The sequence below is a fragment of the Gossypium hirsutum genome, chromosome A08, assembly GCF_007990345.1.
Source record: "Gossypium hirsutum isolate 1008001.06 chromosome A08, Gossypium_hirsutum_v2.1, whole genome shotgun sequence".
Classification (NCBI taxonomy): Eukaryota; Viridiplantae; Streptophyta; class Magnoliopsida; order Malvales; family Malvaceae; genus Gossypium; species Gossypium hirsutum.
The window spans coordinates 116,896,690-116,915,760 of record NC_053431.1 but is presented as its reverse complement, the minus strand read 5'-3'; the positions used below and the strand labels follow the sequence as shown (position 1 = coordinate 116,915,760).

The 19,071-nt window shown below is 31.6% G+C and overlaps 1 protein-coding gene, 1 long non-coding RNA gene, 1 other non-coding gene and 1 pseudogene across 3 annotated transcripts; 2 read left to right on the top strand and 2 right to left on the bottom strand.

Annotated features, from left to right (window-relative positions):
* Positions 1-222: 222 nt before the first annotated feature.
* Positions 223-6,933, bottom strand: LOC107926931 (uncharacterized). Its single transcript, XR_001692345.2, has 4 exons — positions 5,443-6,933; positions 5,237-5,288; positions 1,777-1,874; positions 223-670 (listed from the first exon to the last, which is right to left on the bottom strand). It is a non-coding gene; the product is annotated as an uncharacterized lncRNA (long non-coding RNA).
* A 3,497-nt stretch (positions 6,934-10,430) lies between these two features.
* LOC121205079 (serine/threonine-protein kinase BLUS1-like) lies at positions 10,431-12,014 on the top strand. The gene is made up of 3 exons (XM_041076006.1): positions 10,431-10,481; positions 11,543-11,791; positions 11,886-12,014. Exons 1-3 carry the CDS (start codon positions 10,431-10,433, stop codon positions 12,012-12,014), a joined length of 429 nt encoding a protein of 142 aa, XP_040931940.1.
* On the bottom strand, positions 10,869-10,975 carry LOC121205684 (small nucleolar RNA R71). Its single transcript, XR_005900760.1, has one exon. It is a non-coding gene; the product is annotated as a small nucleolar RNA R71 (small nucleolar RNA).
* Positions 12,015-12,603: 589 nt separating the features above from the next.
* On the top strand, positions 12,604-13,418 carry LOC107926964 (calcineurin B-like protein 2; annotated as a pseudogene).
* Positions 13,419-19,071: the final 5,653 nt, after the last annotated feature.

Sequence of the window (19,071 nt, the reverse complement as noted above, 5' to 3'; positions counted from 1 at the left end):
CATAAAAACTGTTTTAAATTAAACAAATTATATTTAAAAATTTATTATCTTTTCATTTTTTAATTGAGTTTAATATATATATTAATAAATTTATATTTTAAATTGTTTTTACATATATTGTAATGATTTATTAGATGTATATAATAAGACTGTTTTGTTTGTTTTACTTGAATACACAAATACGATATAACACACTCATTTTATATGAATATGTTTGGATCATACAGGAATTTTGTATACACTATCAATCAATTAATTACAACTTGTTTAACATCCATCCATAAAATGTTTGGAAATTTCTTTTCTTGATTACATATAATAAGCTTAAACTTCTTTAAAATGGATGTGAACTAAAAAGGTCAAAATTGAAGATTATGGGGGACGCAAAGCACACAGACTACAAAAACCAACCAAATAGCTTTAACCATTGATTTTCTAACACACTTGGACAAGGTTTTGTTACCCAAGGACGTAAGGTTCAAAGAGTGTTATCCAAGGATTTGGATCATGTTGCATTACATTAGCCGCTCGTTCAAACTCTTTTCTTAGAACTTTAATGCTGAACTTGTCCACCATTTGACCAAGGTCATGAGATATCACAAATGGATCCTCTATGCAGATTAAATGACGGTCATTGCCAATTCTTCTTGCCTAGTCTTTTTTTCCCTTACTACACAAATGGAGTCATCAAATTAAAAACATTTTTGTTTTGTAGAATTCATTTATTTTGTCCCCACCTACAACTATTTAGTCATCGGTTAAGGCAAAACCAAATATAGCATCTATTGATCATTTGCAAATTGCAAGCCATTCTAAAAGAGTGCACTCATGTTTCTCCCTGCTCAGAACTTACTACAGTAAATGGGATTTGTTAATAAAATAATTCATTCACCACAAGACGTAACTAATACCCAAAGAAGGTATTTAAAATGAAACCAGATACATGCATCTTAACTTGTACTTATAAGTTCAAAAACCATGAAAACATTTTATAAACCATGAAAACATCAGAATAATACATGCAGAGAAGTTTCTTCAATAGGAAGGAAGGTACTACAGAGGTGACTACTTCTCATAGCAATGATGGTTGGGCTGGTTGGGACGAAGCCAAGGATGATGGATATGATAATTTCAATAATGGCGCATCTAGTAAAAAAGCTATTGGTGATAATGGAAAATCAGATGCCTCATGGTTGGGTGGAGGCTTTCCATTTTTAAAACGAGAGAAGCCTCAAAATGAGCCTAACTCGAAGCAGAGATGGAGACGAGTAGCGTCAATCAGAAAGGCAGAGAAGAACCTTAAAACCTAAAACCCTTTGCCTATGTTTTCCAAATGGTACCTCTGGAACTAATGCTATTTGGTGCATCATTTACAAAAACAACAAGCACAAGAATCAATCACATTTACAAACAAAACGTGGTACCATATTACATTTTCATTGCCCTGAATCGATAGAATTACATCATCACAGAAAAAATAACCATATCCAACATATGAGCCAAGTATCAAGCATAAACATACGTGAGTCACTAGTGAACATCAATCAAAAACTAATAGTATTTAAAAGAAATTTTCATTTTGTTACTGATACTAGTTATATAATCTTGAAACAAGACAGATCGTATGAAAAAGCAGTAAGAACCCAGTAAATTTGAACTTAGTTCTCAATACAACTAAAAGCAAAACACCAATATTGCAATTAATAAGAGTAGATGATATTGAAGCTTAAAGAAAATCATTAAGACAAAGAAAAAATAAAGCTGCAGCTCGTTTACCTGGTTGAGAAGCGAAAAAGCACTTCGAATAGGATAGTGTTCATCCATAAATCCCAAGGCAACAAGTCCATTTCTATTGAAAGTGTGCACCTTGTACTCTAAATTAACAAAGCCAAACAAAAAAATTGGATTTAAGAAAAAAATACACCATAATATTTACTCATACTCAACCAAATCATCTTTTCAAACCCAAAACAGAAATGAAGTCCACAAAAATAAAAGAGAGGCTCATCCATATAAAGTCAAATACTAAAATCTTTACTAATTGTGAGAAAACACATTGGAATGACAATTTTTTACTACAAAAATTGTAATTTTAGAACATATCGAAAAATACAAAATCTAGTAGAAGAGAGAACACAATAACTTTAGATGCAGATGCTGAAAAGAATATTTGGTCACATATCCAGGAACTCCACGAGTAAGATAGCAGATGCTGCTAAGATTTTGCTTCCTAAGGAAAGGGTCCCTGTATCTAAGAATGCAAAAGAATTAACAGAGGAGTCTGGTGATGGAAGTAATAGAGCTCATTCAGGTATCAATAAGGATGACTCTATCAGAAATTCTAAACTTGATAAGGTAGACTAAGCTTGTAGGAAGGATAGTGACTGCAATAAGACATGAAAATAGAAAATCCTGGATCATTGAAGAGATTTGCTATACTGAACAACAAACTTTCCTTTAATGACACAGACCAGCTCTAATCCTGGACAGAGCAGTATCAATAATCAATAGCTGGATGATCCGAATCATGTTAGTGGGGGAAAGAAATGATCTTCAAATCACCAATAAAACATAGGACAGCAGCAATAGTAATTACAGGTTGAAAGTGTTAAATATGACTCCTATTTTCAATCAAATTTGAAAAATAATCTTTCAGTTAAACTCTGTTTACTTGTTTCAATCAAACACTGATTAGTTTAGATTATTTTATTATTATTTGATCTATGAATTTAGCCTATAAATAGGCTCTTTTACAACCTTAGAAAATACACCCATTATAGATTAGAACTCATAACACATTTAGAGAATTTTGTGTTTACGTTTTGTGGGTCCTTTGTTTTCGGGTTTTTGGGGTTTAGTTTTTATCTCCATCTTTTGTACTCTTCGTTCTTTTACCATTATAGTAAAATTATCTTTGCCTGTGGTTTTTTATCCTCTTTGGAGGGGTTTTTCCACGTTAAATTTGTGTGTTCAATTTCTCAATTTATTCTGCTATTTTCTTGTTCGTTACTTAATCGGGTTAAAATCCTAACAAGTGGTATCAGAACTAGTTCAATTTTCATAAATTAGCCCGTTCAGAGATGGTAACAACAAGGTTTGAAATTGAGAAGTTCGATGGTGAGACAAATTTCAATCTGTGGCAGGTTCGGATGATGGCAATTCTAGTTCAATCAGGCTTGAAAAAGGTTGTTATCAGGAAAAAGCCTGAGAATCTAAATAAAACAGAATGGGAAGAGCTTGATGAAAAGGCTTTATCTGCAATCCAGTTGTGCCTCACGAATACAGTATTGCAGGAGGTATTGATGGAGAAGACCTCATCTGCCTTGTGGAAAAGGTCAGAAACTCTTTATGCGACTAAGTCTCTGGCTAACCGTTTAGTGTTGAAACAACGTCTATTTACGTTTCGCATGAACGAAGGTGAGCTTTTTAGAGATCACATCAGTCAATTCATTACTCTTTTAAATGATTTAAAGAATGTTGAGGTTCATATTAACAATGAAGATCAGGCTATGCTATTATTGTGCTCTTTACCCCCTTCATACAAGTCTTTCATGGAGACCCTGATTTATGGCAGAGACAAACTCTTGTTCGAAGATGTGAAGGGTCATTTGTTGAGTAGAAACAAACTCGACAATGAGCTTCATTTGGATAGCAAGACAGATAGGCAAGCTTCCATTTTGATAGCATCAAAGAAACGAGATAAAAGGTGTCGCTATTGTAAAAGTTAGGTCACGTCAAAGCAGATTGTTATAAACTGCGAAATAAAAAAGCTGCTGAGAGTAACGAGGAAGATGTAGATGGTGATAATTTGGCCGGTGAAAATGGAGATGATTTCTTGTTAGTTTCAACAAGTGATAACACCAAGCTCACGTCCGAGTGGATCCTAGATTCAAGATGTTCTTTCCACATGTGTCCCAATAGAGAATGGTTCTCCACATACAGTTCAATTGAAGGTGGAGTTGTGCGCATGGGAAACGATTCATCTAGTAAGGTAATTGGTATTGGTACTGTTAAAATTAAGATGCACGATGGGATAATTAGGACACTCTCAGATGTCAGGTATGTACCTGATTTATGAAAGAATCTCATCTCCTTAAGTATTTTAGACTTGAAAGGATGCAAAATCAACATCGAGTCGAGCGGTATTAAAGTATCTTGTGGAGCTCTCGTTTTGTTAAAAGATAAAAGAACCGACAGTCTTTATATTCTGGAAAGTTATACAGTGACCGGTGAAATCGGACGTCCCTCGTCCGTTACGGAGTTGAAGTCAACTTGTTTGAAGCGGAGGCAACTTGGTCATAGAGGGAAAAAGGTATGACTGTTTCGTTGAAGAGAGGTTCTCTTTTGGATGCAGGTTTTGAAAAGTTAGGGCACTGTGTTCATGAAAATCAGACCCGGGTTAGTTTGATTTGGCAGTGTACAAGTCGAAGGCTAGAAGTCTTCCAGTTTCTAAGCACAAATTCGACTCAGTTAATTCCCTGCATAGTTCAAGATAGGCTCATGGCGGGCTTTGGCAAATATGGCGTTATGGAAAATATGAGTCAAGGTGGAGATTTGTTAAATATGACTCCTATTTTTAGTCAAATTTGAAAAATAATCTTTCAGTTAAACTCTGTTTACTTGTTTCAATCAAACACTGGTTAGTTTGGATTATTTTATTATTATTTAATCTATGAATTTAGCCTATAAATAGGCTCTTTTACAACCTTAGAAAATACACCCATTAGAGATTAGAACTCATAACACATTTAGAGAATTTTGTGTTTATGTTTTGTGGGTTCTTTGTTTTCGGGTTTTCGGAGTTTAGTTTTTATCTCCATCTTTTGTACTCTTCGTTCTTTTGCCATTATAGTAAAATTATCTTTGCCTGTGGTTTTTTATCCTCTTTGGAGGGGTTTTTCCACGTTAAATTTGTGTGTTCAATTTCTCAATGTATTCTACTATTTTCTTGTTCGTTACTTAACCGGGTTAAAATCCTAACAGAAAGAAATCCTTAAAGAACAAATAGAGTAGACAGTTTGGAATGGGGGAAGCAGGTTAAGGTAGTTTAACCTGCCTTAGGGATTGTTCCTTCTCCTCCTACATGAAATATATTTTCTTGAAAGTCAGAGGACTTAGTTACCCTCCGGAGCAGGAAAGAACATATAGAATAATATGTTCAAAATTTGAACATGTAATTCACTAAAAAATTAAAATAAAGAAACAATGAAAGGCATAAAATTTTAGGCATACTAACCGAAAGAAACTTGTATAACCAACGCTGCTTCACTTTCAGATAAAACCCACCACTAATTCAGCACAAAGAACAAAAGGGTATTCAACAGTATAAAAATTTAAATCAAAATTCTAGGGAATTTCCAAAATTATCGGTTAAAATGTGGACAAGTAAAGAACAAGAAGAAAGAAAAGAGCTTTTAAATGAAGATAAAGAAGATGCCATACCTTAAGCCAAGATCCTGCGAAGAGGAATATTAGAGTGAAACGAAACAGCGGCCCTGAGAAGAGAAGATATACGATGGAGACAGCTAAGGAAAAACGGAAATAAAAGATGAAGAACAGGAAGAAGTAGAAAACGGAAGAAGGAGAAAGAAGATGATGAAAGTGGAGGAAGATTTTTTGGAAAATGTCTTACAGAAATAAAATCGGTAAGACATTTTCCTTAAAATCCCTCATCATTTTCCCGTGTTTCTAAAAAAATTTTACCAATGTAAGTTATTTTCAAGCAAACAAACACTGGAAAATCAGGAAAACATTTTTCAGAAAATGTTTTCCTACTAAACAAATGGACCCTTAATTATTTTATGCAAAGTATATAGAAAAGAATAGAAAAAGTTATTTTTAACAAAAATAATACATAGATGGAACGATGAAAATGTTCAAGTGTACACAATCGCAATAAGTAATAAAGTGACACAAGGACTGTGTAAGAAAATATTTATGAAATGCAATTAATAAAAACACTTTGGTGAAGGAAAATCTTTTGTTTTGAAAGAAAAGAGTTTAGTAAACTATATTTTAACTAAGAAAATTAAAAGGTAAAAATTCCAAAGCATAATTTCAAAAGATGATTTTAATCAATATGACATAATTGTGTTAGATCAATTACATTTCTTAACTTAATATTATCAAGACAATGTTCATGTTGTTACGAATAAATTAATGGCAACTTAGTAATTTGTTAACTATAGCACATACAAACTTACTAAATTAACTAATCTCTTGAATATATTACAAAACCAATTCAAATAATTAATCAATTTAAATAAGCAAGTAAAAGATTAAGTGAAGTAACAATATATTCCTACATTGAAACAGTTTAATCACAATAATCTTGCAAGTTATACAAGGCTAATATACCGTTTAATACCGTCGCTAATTTAACCCTCAGCTACCTTAGAAGATTAAACATGAACTGATTAAGTATTGTGTCAATTAATTACAATTTAAATACGATTAATAATTAATTCATTAGTTGCCTTACAATTGTAATGCAAGTATATAACATAATCATGGTTTTACTTAATCAAACAATTTATCAAGACCTATAACAACACAAACATGATTTTAATAACTTAAGTAGATGAAATGCAATCAACATTACACGAATTAAATTTAAGCCATGTTAATTAAATTTAGAAAAACAACATAACAAATACTTATAGACATGTTCATAACAACAACAAGAAAAGTTAAAGGATAGGAAACTAGAATAAAATCTAGTGTTTCTCCGAAGCCAGACTAGTTTGCTCCTCTCCTTCTCTGCTCGTTCTTGTTGTTCCAAGACTTCTATAAGCACTTGAATGTTGCTACCCAAGGTGGTTGAAAGGCTCTTTTCCAAAAGAAAAATCGGCAAAGGAAAGTAGAAAGGAAAAAAATGGAAAACAAGAAGAGAAAGTGAGTGAAAGAGAGAGAGATGTGTGGGATGGGAGGTGTGTTGAATGAAGTAGCAAAGATGAGTATTTATAGGTCTGAAGCTGCTAAAAATAGCAAATAATTAGGAGTCATACACTCTTCCTTGGCTGACCATACAACAAGCAAGTTTGAATGTTTCAAACTTTGCTAAATGTAGCTTGGGGCAAATCTTCAAAGGCACAAAAAGTGGAGGGGTTTGAATGGAGTTTAAGGAAACTTTGAGGGTTGTTATGCAAGTAATTAAATCAGCTAAATAAGCTGATTGGGATGGTTTTGGGCTGCCAATTTTCTTGTTGGATCAGTCTTCAATGCTTAGCACATTGGGTCACTTTCTCCTTCAGGCTTTATTTAATTTTTAACCCAATTTAAGTTAGATAAAAATTAAATACAAAGTACATAAAATAATCATCATTTGGACCGTCCTTGGCTGAAAAAATATTCAGTCTTGCTCTTGGTTCACTTGATGCAAAATTCCCCAACGTTTCAAGCCTTTCGAGGTGTCTGCCGAGCCAGTTTTTACCTTTTGTGCAAAATTGTCGAAAATAAACTAAATTTGTGAAAATTTATTATAAAAATAATTAAAATTCAATATGTTAATAATTTAAGTACAAATTATTTATTCTATAATTAAAGTGTGAATTTCGACAAAATTTACTACAAAACTACATGAATTAGAGCTCAAAATGTGCTGAAAAATTCTATATATTTTTGCGCTTCCAATAGATTTTAAATCTATATGAGAAAAGAATCAAAATAGAGATTTAAAAACTTAAATAGAAAAGAAGCTCGTCAAAATATGGGTTTTATCATCGAAAGTTGAATTTAGATGAGTTTCAATGAGTTCTTGAATTTTTGATATTGAAGATTTTGAGTGAAAAATTGAAGAGATGAATATGTTTATAATTTTTTTTTAAAAATAATACTTAAATTTTCTTTTTGAATTTTTTAGTTAAAATGTGTTTCACGTTACAATTTTTTTATTATATAATGACTGAAATAATTTAATTAATGGAGTATAATTTAAGTAAGAAATATAGTTTAAGTATGACAAAAAAAATCAATTTAAAAGAAAGTAATCTAAGTAGGATTTTATATTTATGCCTTGGGTAAGTTACAATTGGGAAAATTTGTTTAATCCTATCTAGAAGGTGTGTTGTGGCAGTGATATTTTGGCTGTTGACGAAATGAACCTTTGTTGAGTACAAATGTCAATATTGGCTGCTGCATATCACATGGTAGTGAATAGGTATGCATGGCTTTTATTTTATTGATGGAAGCTAGCATTGCTCACATTGTTTGAAAACTTGGAATATAATATAAAATAATTGGATAATAACTTGTCATCAAGTTATTGCATTTCAATAGATATAGATAAAAATAATTAATATGATGTTGTTAAAATAAAATCGGATGTAGAAAAAGACCATACTTTACTTATAATATTAATAAAATATTATAGTTTTTTAGGGTAAATTTTATTAACAGTCACTCAATTTTTGGTAGCTGACAAAACAATCATTTGAGTTTTATTTCATTCATTCAACTTTAAAAAAATAACAAAACAGTCACTAACTTTATTAAAAAGTGACAAATTAATAACTCAACCTCTTTCTTTTTTTTCTTATTCTTCTTTCTTTTCTCTTCATCTTCTTTCTCCCTCAACCTTGTCTTTTACCATCTCCTGAATTTGGGTCTTTTTCTTTCAATCCGAATGTGCTCCTACCTACAGTTGTGATGCAAAGTATTTAACACTAAGAAGACAATGAAATGCAACCCTCTAAAACCAGAAGACATTATAATGAAAAATGGCATCAGAGAGGTTACCAAGGGCCCTGTAATGCATTCAATAACAACAATGCCACCCACAACGCCAATGGAATGAAAATTCACAATCATCTCGTTTCAGGACCTTTCTATTACATTATGATAAAATTTTCAAACAGCTAAAAAAATTGAACTACTAGCTATTGGGGATGCAGGAAAAATACAATGTACTAAAACTACAAGGAAGCAATTTAGCGGGCATTCAGATAAGCCATAAAAGTAACATGTTTTTAATCCCATTATTGATGCGTTTTTGGATGATTTATTATATGAATTAGTGAATTTGATGCTCCTAATCTTTTAAATTCATGTTTCTATACTTAGGTGAGCATAGGGGAGTGAAAGGAGCGAAAAACAAGCCAAAATCAAGCAAAAAGAGTTGTTTTCAAGATCCACATGGCCTGGGCATTTCCACACGGGCTGGCCACATGCCCATGTGCCAGTCTGTGTCGATTTTGCACTCGGCTTCCCTGTTACGGAGAAAAAGGCAATCTAAAGTCTATAAATACACACTAGAAGAGGATCTAAAGGGGACACGCAGAGTAGAACGCAGAAATTACTCGAAGAAGGCCGACAAACTCAACTCAAAAGCAAGATCTCCTTCAAGACTGAATATCTCCATTCAATTTCTTTAGAAGTTTTTGGGTTTCTTTATGTTTTGTTGTTTTCCTATTTTTGAGATGTTTTCCTTTCCAAGTATGAACTAAATTCCCTAAATACCTAGGGAAGATGAACCCTATGACAGATCTTATTATTTGATTTTTCTGAATTACATGATAAATATTTGTTCTTGATCTCAATTATGTTTACTTACCTTCATGTTTAATGTTTTTAGGATATTAATTCATAATTGATGTGCTTATTCAGTGGAGCAAAAGTCCCTGTTTAAGAGTAGATCTAGCATAATTGAGTGAAGTTGCATGCAATCTTAGAAATAGGACGACATAAATCTACCGGATTAGAGTCAAATCTAATAGGGGAATCCATAGATCGAGTTAATGCGGTGATAGGGGTTTTAATTAGAAAGAGATATTAATTAATCAACCTAGAGTTAGTTATTTTTATTCTCGAAAGAGATATTAATATAATTTAGGGATTTCTACGGATCAAGTCAAATGAATAAATCGTTTAATTCATATTTAGAATAATAAGTGAAGTCTAGGTGGATTCTTTCCTGGGTATTGTCTCTCTCATAAGTTTTCTTCGATTATTTTCCCAATTCGCTCCATGTTGCTTAGTAGTTAGTTTAGTTTAATTTTAGATTAAAAACAACCCTTCAATTTATAAGTTAGATAATAAAAAGATAGTGATTACTAGTACTTTTAGTCCTCGTGGATACGATATTCCCGGCTCACCGTACTTATACTACCATTCGATAGGTGTGCTTGCCTTTGTCGCATTTTAGTTAGTTCGTGACGTCATCAAGTTTTTAGCACCGTTATCGGGAACTAAAATATTAGGAACACTTAATTTTTATTACTTTAGCCGTTTTTTATTTTTACTTTAATTTACTAACTTTTCTTTTATTTGCTTCTGGCAGGTTCCTTTAGTTTATAACTAGAAGAAACCTGTCAGGACCTCTAGTATTCGAGATTGAGATCGAAAGTACAACTCGCAGAAACTGTAGAGAAGAAAGGCAGAGTCGACAGAGTACAATAGAAAAGCAAGAGGACGTTGTTATTAATACTGAGGAGATGGCAGAAAATCATAATATTCAGGTACCTCCTGTGGTTGCTGTAAATCCTGTAAATTCGAAGCCTGCTCCTCGTACTATGTACAATTATGCCAAGCCCAATTTAACTGGGGCTGAATCGAGTATTGCTAGACCTGCTGTTGCTGCAAATAATTTTGAACTGAAACCTAACACTATTCAAATGATTCAACAGTTTGTTCAGTTTGATGGTTTGCAGGACGAAGACCCAAATACTCATTTGGCTAATTTTTTGAAATTCTGCAACACTTTTAAAATTAATGGTGTTTCTGATGATTCCATTCGCCTTCGGTTGTTTCCCTTTTCGTTGAAGAGTAAGGCTAAACAGTGGTTGAACTCCCTACCACGAGGTTCTATCACTACATGGGAACAAATGACTGAGAAATTCTTGTTGAAGTACTTTTCATTGGCTAAGACAGTCAAGCTGAGGAATGATATCTCTTCCTTCGTGCAAATGGATCTAGATACTCTATATGATACATGGGAGAGGTATAAAGATTTATTGAAAAGGTGTTCTCACCATGGGTTACCTTTATGGCTACAAGTTCAAACTTTCTACAACGGTTTGAACCCCTCAACTAGGCAATTGATCGATGCATCTGCCGGTGGGAATTTGATTTGATTGTGGATTTCAGCGATTGCTTTTGGTCGAGTTGAATAAAATTCTGATATTCTTACTTTTTATTATTGAAGCTCGTTTCTTTTAGTTCAGACTTGCTTGTGGTGAGATTTTATCATGTTAAAATGTTCTCTAAATAAGGGACACAATATTATACTAGAAACCTTCCTTTTCCTTTCCCTAGTTTCCTCTCAATCCAGGCCAGGCCTTAGATCTAGTTCATGTGTACTAAACATCTTGTATGCTTGCTTGTTTCATTACTATTGATCATTCTATAGGAATTTTCTACTTTTGGTGGTAATACAATCACTCAAGTAGGTGTACCAAAAATTATTTTTGGCTAATGGGATCTTTTGTGATATTGTTTAGAGGTTTTAATAATTGGTAGTATCATGAGTGGTATATTTAGATCCATATTTTCTGCTCTTCATGTGATCTATTGGCTCTTAACAAGCATTCTTAATGCTATTTTGCAGGATGATATCTGTTGGGAAGCTCAAACAATGAGTTTGATTGATCACTCAAATGTTATTCGGGCATATTGTTCTTTTGTGGTTAACCATAATCTTTGGAAAGTCTTGCCTTTCATGTTAGAGGGTTCATGTTTGTACCTCATGAAGTCAGCATATCCAGATGGTTTCGAAGAGCCTGCTATTGGTTTTGTTCTGAAAGAAACATTTAAAGTTCTGGATTATCTTCATCGACAAGAACATATTCATAGCGATGTTAAGATCAGTGCCTCACAAAAGTTGGCATTATGTTATCTGATTGAATTCACCATTATTTTATTTAATAAGTTTTTTTTAATTAGCATTACAGGCTGGACACATATTGCTTGATAACAATGGCACAGTAAAGCTTACTGACTTTGGTGTTTCAACTTGCATGTTTGATGCAGGAAATAGGCAACGTTCTAGAAATACCTTCATTGGAACTCCTTACTGGTGAGCTATTTTTGTCAAATCTGTCCAACTATTACCCTTTTCTTCATCTTCTTATGTACTCTGATGCCATTGATAGAATTATTTTTTCTTTGAATTTCCACAGTCTGATATTCCTATTTATCCTTTCTTTTCAAGATGGCACCAGAGGTCTTGCAGCCTGGAAGTGGATATAACTCTAAGTGAGTGTTCAGTCTTCACTTAAAGTTAAGGTCTTAGAATTTCACTTAAATCCAATGTCCCCTTACAATGTTGTATAAACACAACATTTTAGTGTACACAAGTATTTTCTGCTTCATGGGGCAAGGGTTGGTCATGACTCATGAGTTTGAACCTACATGGACTTATGATTTTGGTCTAAGTGACATTTGTTCTGAAACACAAAACTTCACTTTATCCACACATCTGGGCTTTCTATGAAAGCACTTATGTACCTCAAAGTTACCACTTTTGCATAATCAGGAAATGGTTAAAAGGTTAGTTCTGTTGTTTGCTTTTAGAATGATTCAGTGTATGGAAAGAATGACATGAATGGGATTTTTGGTCTCTTTTTTTTGTTGCCTAGGTATGGAGTGTATTGATGTGAAAAGAATATCATGTTGTAGTGCATAGATAGATTGAAGCATTTATTTGCTTCAGTGCTGCAATAATGTGATAATAACTTGTACAAGCAATTAAGAGGTCTTGTTGATCCTAAACTTCTTGCAAGAGAGACCGTTTGTATGTTTTCATTTTTTTTCTCTTTTTTTTAAATATTTTTCTATATTGCTTATGTGATAAATTAAATGCTTTTGCTTGATTTATCATTTGTTCAATGTTTTCTTGTGTTATTTTAGTTCTTGTGTCATTCTACTGAAATTTGTTTTTTTCTCATTTTCATGCAGTTAGTGTAAGTGAAATAGAAGCACTTTATGAGCTTTTCAAGAATATAAGCAATGTTGTTATAGATGATGGGTTGATCAACAAGGTCTTTTTTTTTCATAGTTCCCATTTTGTTATACAATTGATATCTTTTGTTATGTCTGTCAAGTTTTTTGGCTTGATGATTACTCATTTTCTTGAGTTGGTTCTTTCCTTTTCATCTTTATAGTATTTAAGTTCTATTTATATTACTATTTAACATGAGGAGTTCCAATTGGCGTTATTCGAAACAAACAAATATGAGAGTTTATTTGTTGATTGGGTATTTTTATCTAATGTTAATTAATAATGTCTCCATCCTTGAAAGAACAATTCTTATTAGCATAATATTGCTTGAGTTTTTGTCAATATATTTGTGATTTCACTGTAGATATTTGACTTGCTTGATACAAAGCATAATGGAATTCTAGGTTTCGAAGAGCTTGCTCGTGCTCTCTCTATCTTCCATCCAAATGTGCCCATTGATGATAAGAATAATTGTATGTGTTAAACATTTTAGTTATCTGTATCCTTCATCTCTCTGTTTACCTCTCTTGTTGTAAGTCATACACAGTAGTTGGATGTAAATGACTAGTATGGAAATGGAATTATGGACTTTTGTGCATAGACTATGTGTCTAAACTATGTATTCTTGTGTATACATATTCTTGTGTAATCTGTTTTCTTAGACTAGGGAATTTCTTTTTCTAATTGATTTTTTTCTCTTTGAATCCCTTTCTTTGGCACTGGTTCTTAATGTTTTATTTGATGTATTTATTTATAAATAAATGATTGCATAAAATATAAATTTAATAGATATAAAATAAACTCAATCAAACAATAAGATAATAAATTCTTAAATGTATGTTTATTTCATGTAAAACAGTTTTTATAAAATATTTTCAAAAAATCTGCCAAACAATAGAAAATATTTTACACATTCATCCAAACACCAGAAAATATTAGCCTTTCTAGAAAAGTAAGCCATTTTCCAGAAATCATTTTCCGGAAATCATTTTTAGTCAAACAAACAGACCCTTAATCTCATTCTTAATGCATTTTTGGATGCTTAATGATGTAAATTAGTGAATTTGATGCTCTTAATCCTTTAAATTCATGTTTCTATACTTAGGAGAGCATTTAAGAGCTAAAAGACCGAAAAATGAGCCAAAATTGGACCAATAGAGTTGTTTCCAAGATCTACACAGCCTAGGCATTTCCACATGGGCTGGCCACATGATAAACCATAAAAGCAACACATTTTAATCCTATACTTAGCATATTTTTGGATGGTTTATCATATAATTTAGTGAATTAGATGCTCTTAATCCCTTAATTTCATGTTTTATACTTAGGATAGCATAAGGAACAAAAGGAGCATCAAACAGGCTAAAAACGGACAAAACAGGTTGATTGAAAGATCCACACAGCCAAGACTAATTCCACAGGGCTGAACACATGCACGGGCTAGCCACACACCCATGTGGTAGCCCGTGGTTGATATAACTCTTTGTTTCCCAAATACGCAGAAAAAGCCAAATTTTAGGGTTTCTGAGCATTCTAAAGTCTATATAAACACACTAGAAGCAGACCTAAAGGGGGACGTAGAGCAGAAAGCAGAAATTACTCGAAGGAAGCCATCGAAATCGTCTCAGAAGTAGATCCACGTCAAGATTGAAGATCTCCATTCAAAATTCTCTTGAAGTTTATTTGGGTTTTTCATGTCTTGCTGTTTTTCTAAATTTAAGATGTCTTCCTTTTATATTATGAACTAAATTCCTTTGATACCTATGGAAGATGAAATCTAAGATGGATCTTATTATTTAATATTTTGAATTTAATGATAAATACTTGTTCTTGTTCTTAATTATGTGTTATTAATTCTTGCTTTAATATTTTTAGGATATTATTCCAAGTTTGATGTGCTTATTTAGTAGATCAAAAGTCCCTGTTTAATAGTAGATCTCACATAATTAAGCGGAGTTGCATGCAACCCTACAAATAGAGCGACATAAATCTGTCGAATTAGAGTCAAATCTAATAAGGGAATCCATAGAACGAGTTAATGTGACGATAGGGTTTTAATTAGAAAGAGATTTCGATTAATCAACCTAGAGTCAGTTGTTCTTAGTCTCGAAAGAGATATTAACATAAATTAGGGATTTCTACGGATCAAGACAAGTGAATAAATCATTTGATCCAGAGTCAGAATAATAAGTGAAGTCTAGGTGGATTCTTCCTTGGGTATTGCCTTTATTATTGGTTTATTCGATTATTTTCTTCACTCTCTATCGCGTGCAGTAGTTAATTAGTTAGTTAATTTTAAATTAGAACAAACCCCTTATATTTTAGGCTAAATAATAGAAAGAAAGTCAATACTAGTACTTTTAGTCCTTGTGGATACGATATTCTGGACTCACCTCAACTATATTACCATTCGATTGGTGCGCTTGCCTTAGTCGTGATCGTAGTTTAGTTTATTGGTTCATAAAATGATCATCATCACACGCCCATGTGTCAGCCCGTGTCAATATCGCACCCTGTTTCCCAAATATGCAAAAAAACCCAATTTTTAGGCATTCTGAGCATTCTAAAGTCTTTAAAACAAATTAAAAGAAGATTTAAGGGGGCACTCAGAGAAGATTGAAGAGAACACTCGAAGAACGCCATCAGAATCAACTCAGAAGTAGATCTCCTTCAAGATTAAAGATCTCCATTTAATTTCCTTCGAAGTTTTATTGAGTTTCTTTATATCTTGTTGTTATCCTAACTTTGAGATGTTTCTATTCAGGATTATGAACTAAATTCCCTAGATACCTAGGGAAGATGAAACCTATGATGAATCTTATTATTTGATTTTTGATTTACGCGATAAATACTTGATTCTTGTTCTCAATTATGAATGCTTATTTCTTGTTTTAATATATCTGAGATATTAATTCAAGTTTAATGTGCTTATTTCAGTGGAGCAAAAGTCCCTTTTTAAAAGTAGATCTAACATAATTGAGTGGAGTTGCATACAATCCTAGAAATAGGACGACATAAATCTACCGGATTAGAGTCAAATCTAATAAGGGAATTTATAAATCATGTTAATGCGACGATAGGGGTTTTAATTAGAAAGAGATTTCAATTACTCAACCTAGAGACAGTTGTTTTTACTCCCGAAAGAGATATTAACATAATTTATGGATTTCTACGGATCAAGATACAAGTGAATAAATCGTTTAGCTCAAATTCAAAATATTAGGTGAAGCCTAGGGGGATTCTTTCCTAGATATTGTATTTCTCATTGGTTGTCTTCAATTATTTTTCCATTTCATTCTCTGTTGCGTTCATAGTTAAATTAGATTAGTAAATTTAGATTAAAAATCACTTCAATTTATCGACTAAATAATAGAAAAACGGTAATTACTAGTACTTTTAGTCCTCGTGGATGCGATATTCCCTACTCAACATAGTTATACTATTATTCGATAGGTGTGCTTGTCTTTGTCGTAATTATAATTAATTTAGTAACAATCGCCTCATAAAAATGAAATGGTGATAATAAACATTCGTATACTATAATTTTAAATGATGTGAAATCAGATTCTTTGAAAAATAAAAATATTAAAAACTTAATTTTATAGTTCCCTAACAACTTCCGAGTCAATCAATTCATACCTTTTTTTCAAATCAATATCTCAATTAACTTGTGGACGTAATTAATCTCATCTGATCATATTCAAATGGGTTGAAGAAATTAAAATAACAAAACTGCCAAGTTACGTCATATCATTTGATTCAACTAAAAATACATAAAATCTCTTTTTTCAAATATTTTTTTTCTAATTTATTAATATTATATATTTCATGTTGTTTTTAACCGATATACATTGCGTGTTGAATCATTTATTAAAAGAAGAAACAATAGTTGAGGCCCTTTGATTCAGTCTAAAAAAAGTGGCCATTATATATGTTGAGTCGGGAGGCCCCAATACGCCACTGCTTATAATATTCTTTTTAGCCCCTTTGGTAATGCTTATAACCTAATAATATTTAACTTAAAGCTGTTTTCGTATAGACGAATTACCAAATCTTTGTTTTGAATGAACCAATAATTTTATAGCTTCACTACAGGAAAATAGGGCTTTAGCGGCGTTTTATCAAAAAACGCCGCAAAAATTGTAAAACACATAGCAATAGCGGCGTTTTACCAAAAACGCCACTAAAAACAGAGCAATAGCGACGTTTTAGTAAAAAACGCCGCGAAAAACAGAGAATTAGCGGCGCTTTTGGCAAAACGCCGCTAAAAACCAGAGCATTAGCGGCGCTTTTGGCAAAACGCCACTAAAAACCAGAGCATTAGCTGCGCTTTTGGCAAAACGCCGCTAAAAACCAGAGCATTAACGGCGCTTTTGGCAAAACGCCGCTAAAAGTCATATAACCCCTAAACCAAAAAAAATCATAAACACTAATCTATAACCCCTAAAACAATAATTATTAAAATTTATGGTTATACAATATATTAAATATTTTCTTATATAATCGTAAAAGAGATAGTATTGAATTTAAAATATCGAATTAATTATCGTTATAGTTTATGGTTTATGGTTTAAGATATATAGTTTAGGGTTTAAGATTTTTGAGTTACCTATGGTTTAAGATATATGGTTTAGGGTTTAAGGTTTAGGAGTTAACTAGTAGTTGAAGGTTTATGATGAATTATGGGTTTAGGGATTATAATTTAGGGTTTAGGGGTTAGGGTTGGAGTTTAAGGTGTAAGGGTTTGGGGTTAAGGGTTAAGGGTTTAGAGTTTAGAAAAATAATAATAATTAAAAATATTTAACTTGTTTATATTTAAAAATTAAAAAATATCAAATGAAAATAACATGAATATATTTATAAAAAAAATTAAAACAATATCATTAGGTTTAAGTAAATTTACGTTAAGTATTTATAAATTTAATTGGAAATTTAACTTAAACGGGGTCGTTTTCTTTTTGAAATGTTTTCTTTTTCTCATGCCCGACACTAAAACCCCTAATTTTTAAAGTCATTGAATATATATTAATAAAAAACATAATTGTTTAACTTAAACATGATTGTCCTTTAAGCATGATATTAATATATTTTATTTTTATTCAAGTCTCACTTCATTCAATATATGAGCCTAAAATTTTATCTAAGTATTCCCATATTAATAAAAGGCTTAACCTAAACCCAATTTAATATATATATATATTTATATTATTTTTAATTTAATATTTAATATCCTATATATGTAATTGTATTTAAATTTTTAATTTATATTTATTAAAATTTTATATGTAATTGTATTAGCATTTTTTAATGTTGACATTGTTACTAAAACATGGTCCCTGGTGAAGCAAGGTTAAAAACACCAGTTAAATCAAATTGTTAGTTGTTAGTATTTTGTCCTTCTTATAATTTAGAAAAATAAAATAAAATCAAATTATCAGTATAAAACATGTCAAAATTAATTCTTAATGTAAATAAAAAATTAATTAACATTAAAAATTTGGCAATATTTAATAACATAGGTTATTCAATAATTAATTCTTGCCAAATTTGATATTTTCCCTTCTATAAAATGAATAACATAATTAAATTTAAGAACATATTTGTTGTGTTTCCATATTAGTTATTGTGAAAATTAATTCAATCCGACTAATTTTAATTCAAGTTAAAAATAAACTCTTGCTAAAATTTATTCAAGTTAGGAATTAATATGTATTTTTAATTCACATTAAAAATTATTTTTTCCAAAATTAATTAGTTAAATCGGTAATAATACGAAAAAATTATCAAGAAATTAATAATAGTTGTATTGTGTAATTTTCATTTTATGTTTTAGGATATGAAAAATGCATGCCAAATGTCAATTTTTTACTTTGCCGTATCAACAACTTACCATAATTGGTTGAATAGAAGGCAACGAATTAAACTTAAATTGCACCAAATTAAAATTCATGTATACAATTACACATTAAATCAATGTTAATGTATAATTGGATCAAACTTAAATTGCAACCGAATATAGGCCCAAATAGGTTGGACACTATTGGATTGTAGCCCAAGAAGAGTATTTATATTCTTGAAATATGGGCTAGACCCAGGGATAGCAAACAAAATATAATTGTTTTTTCAATTTAAAAAAA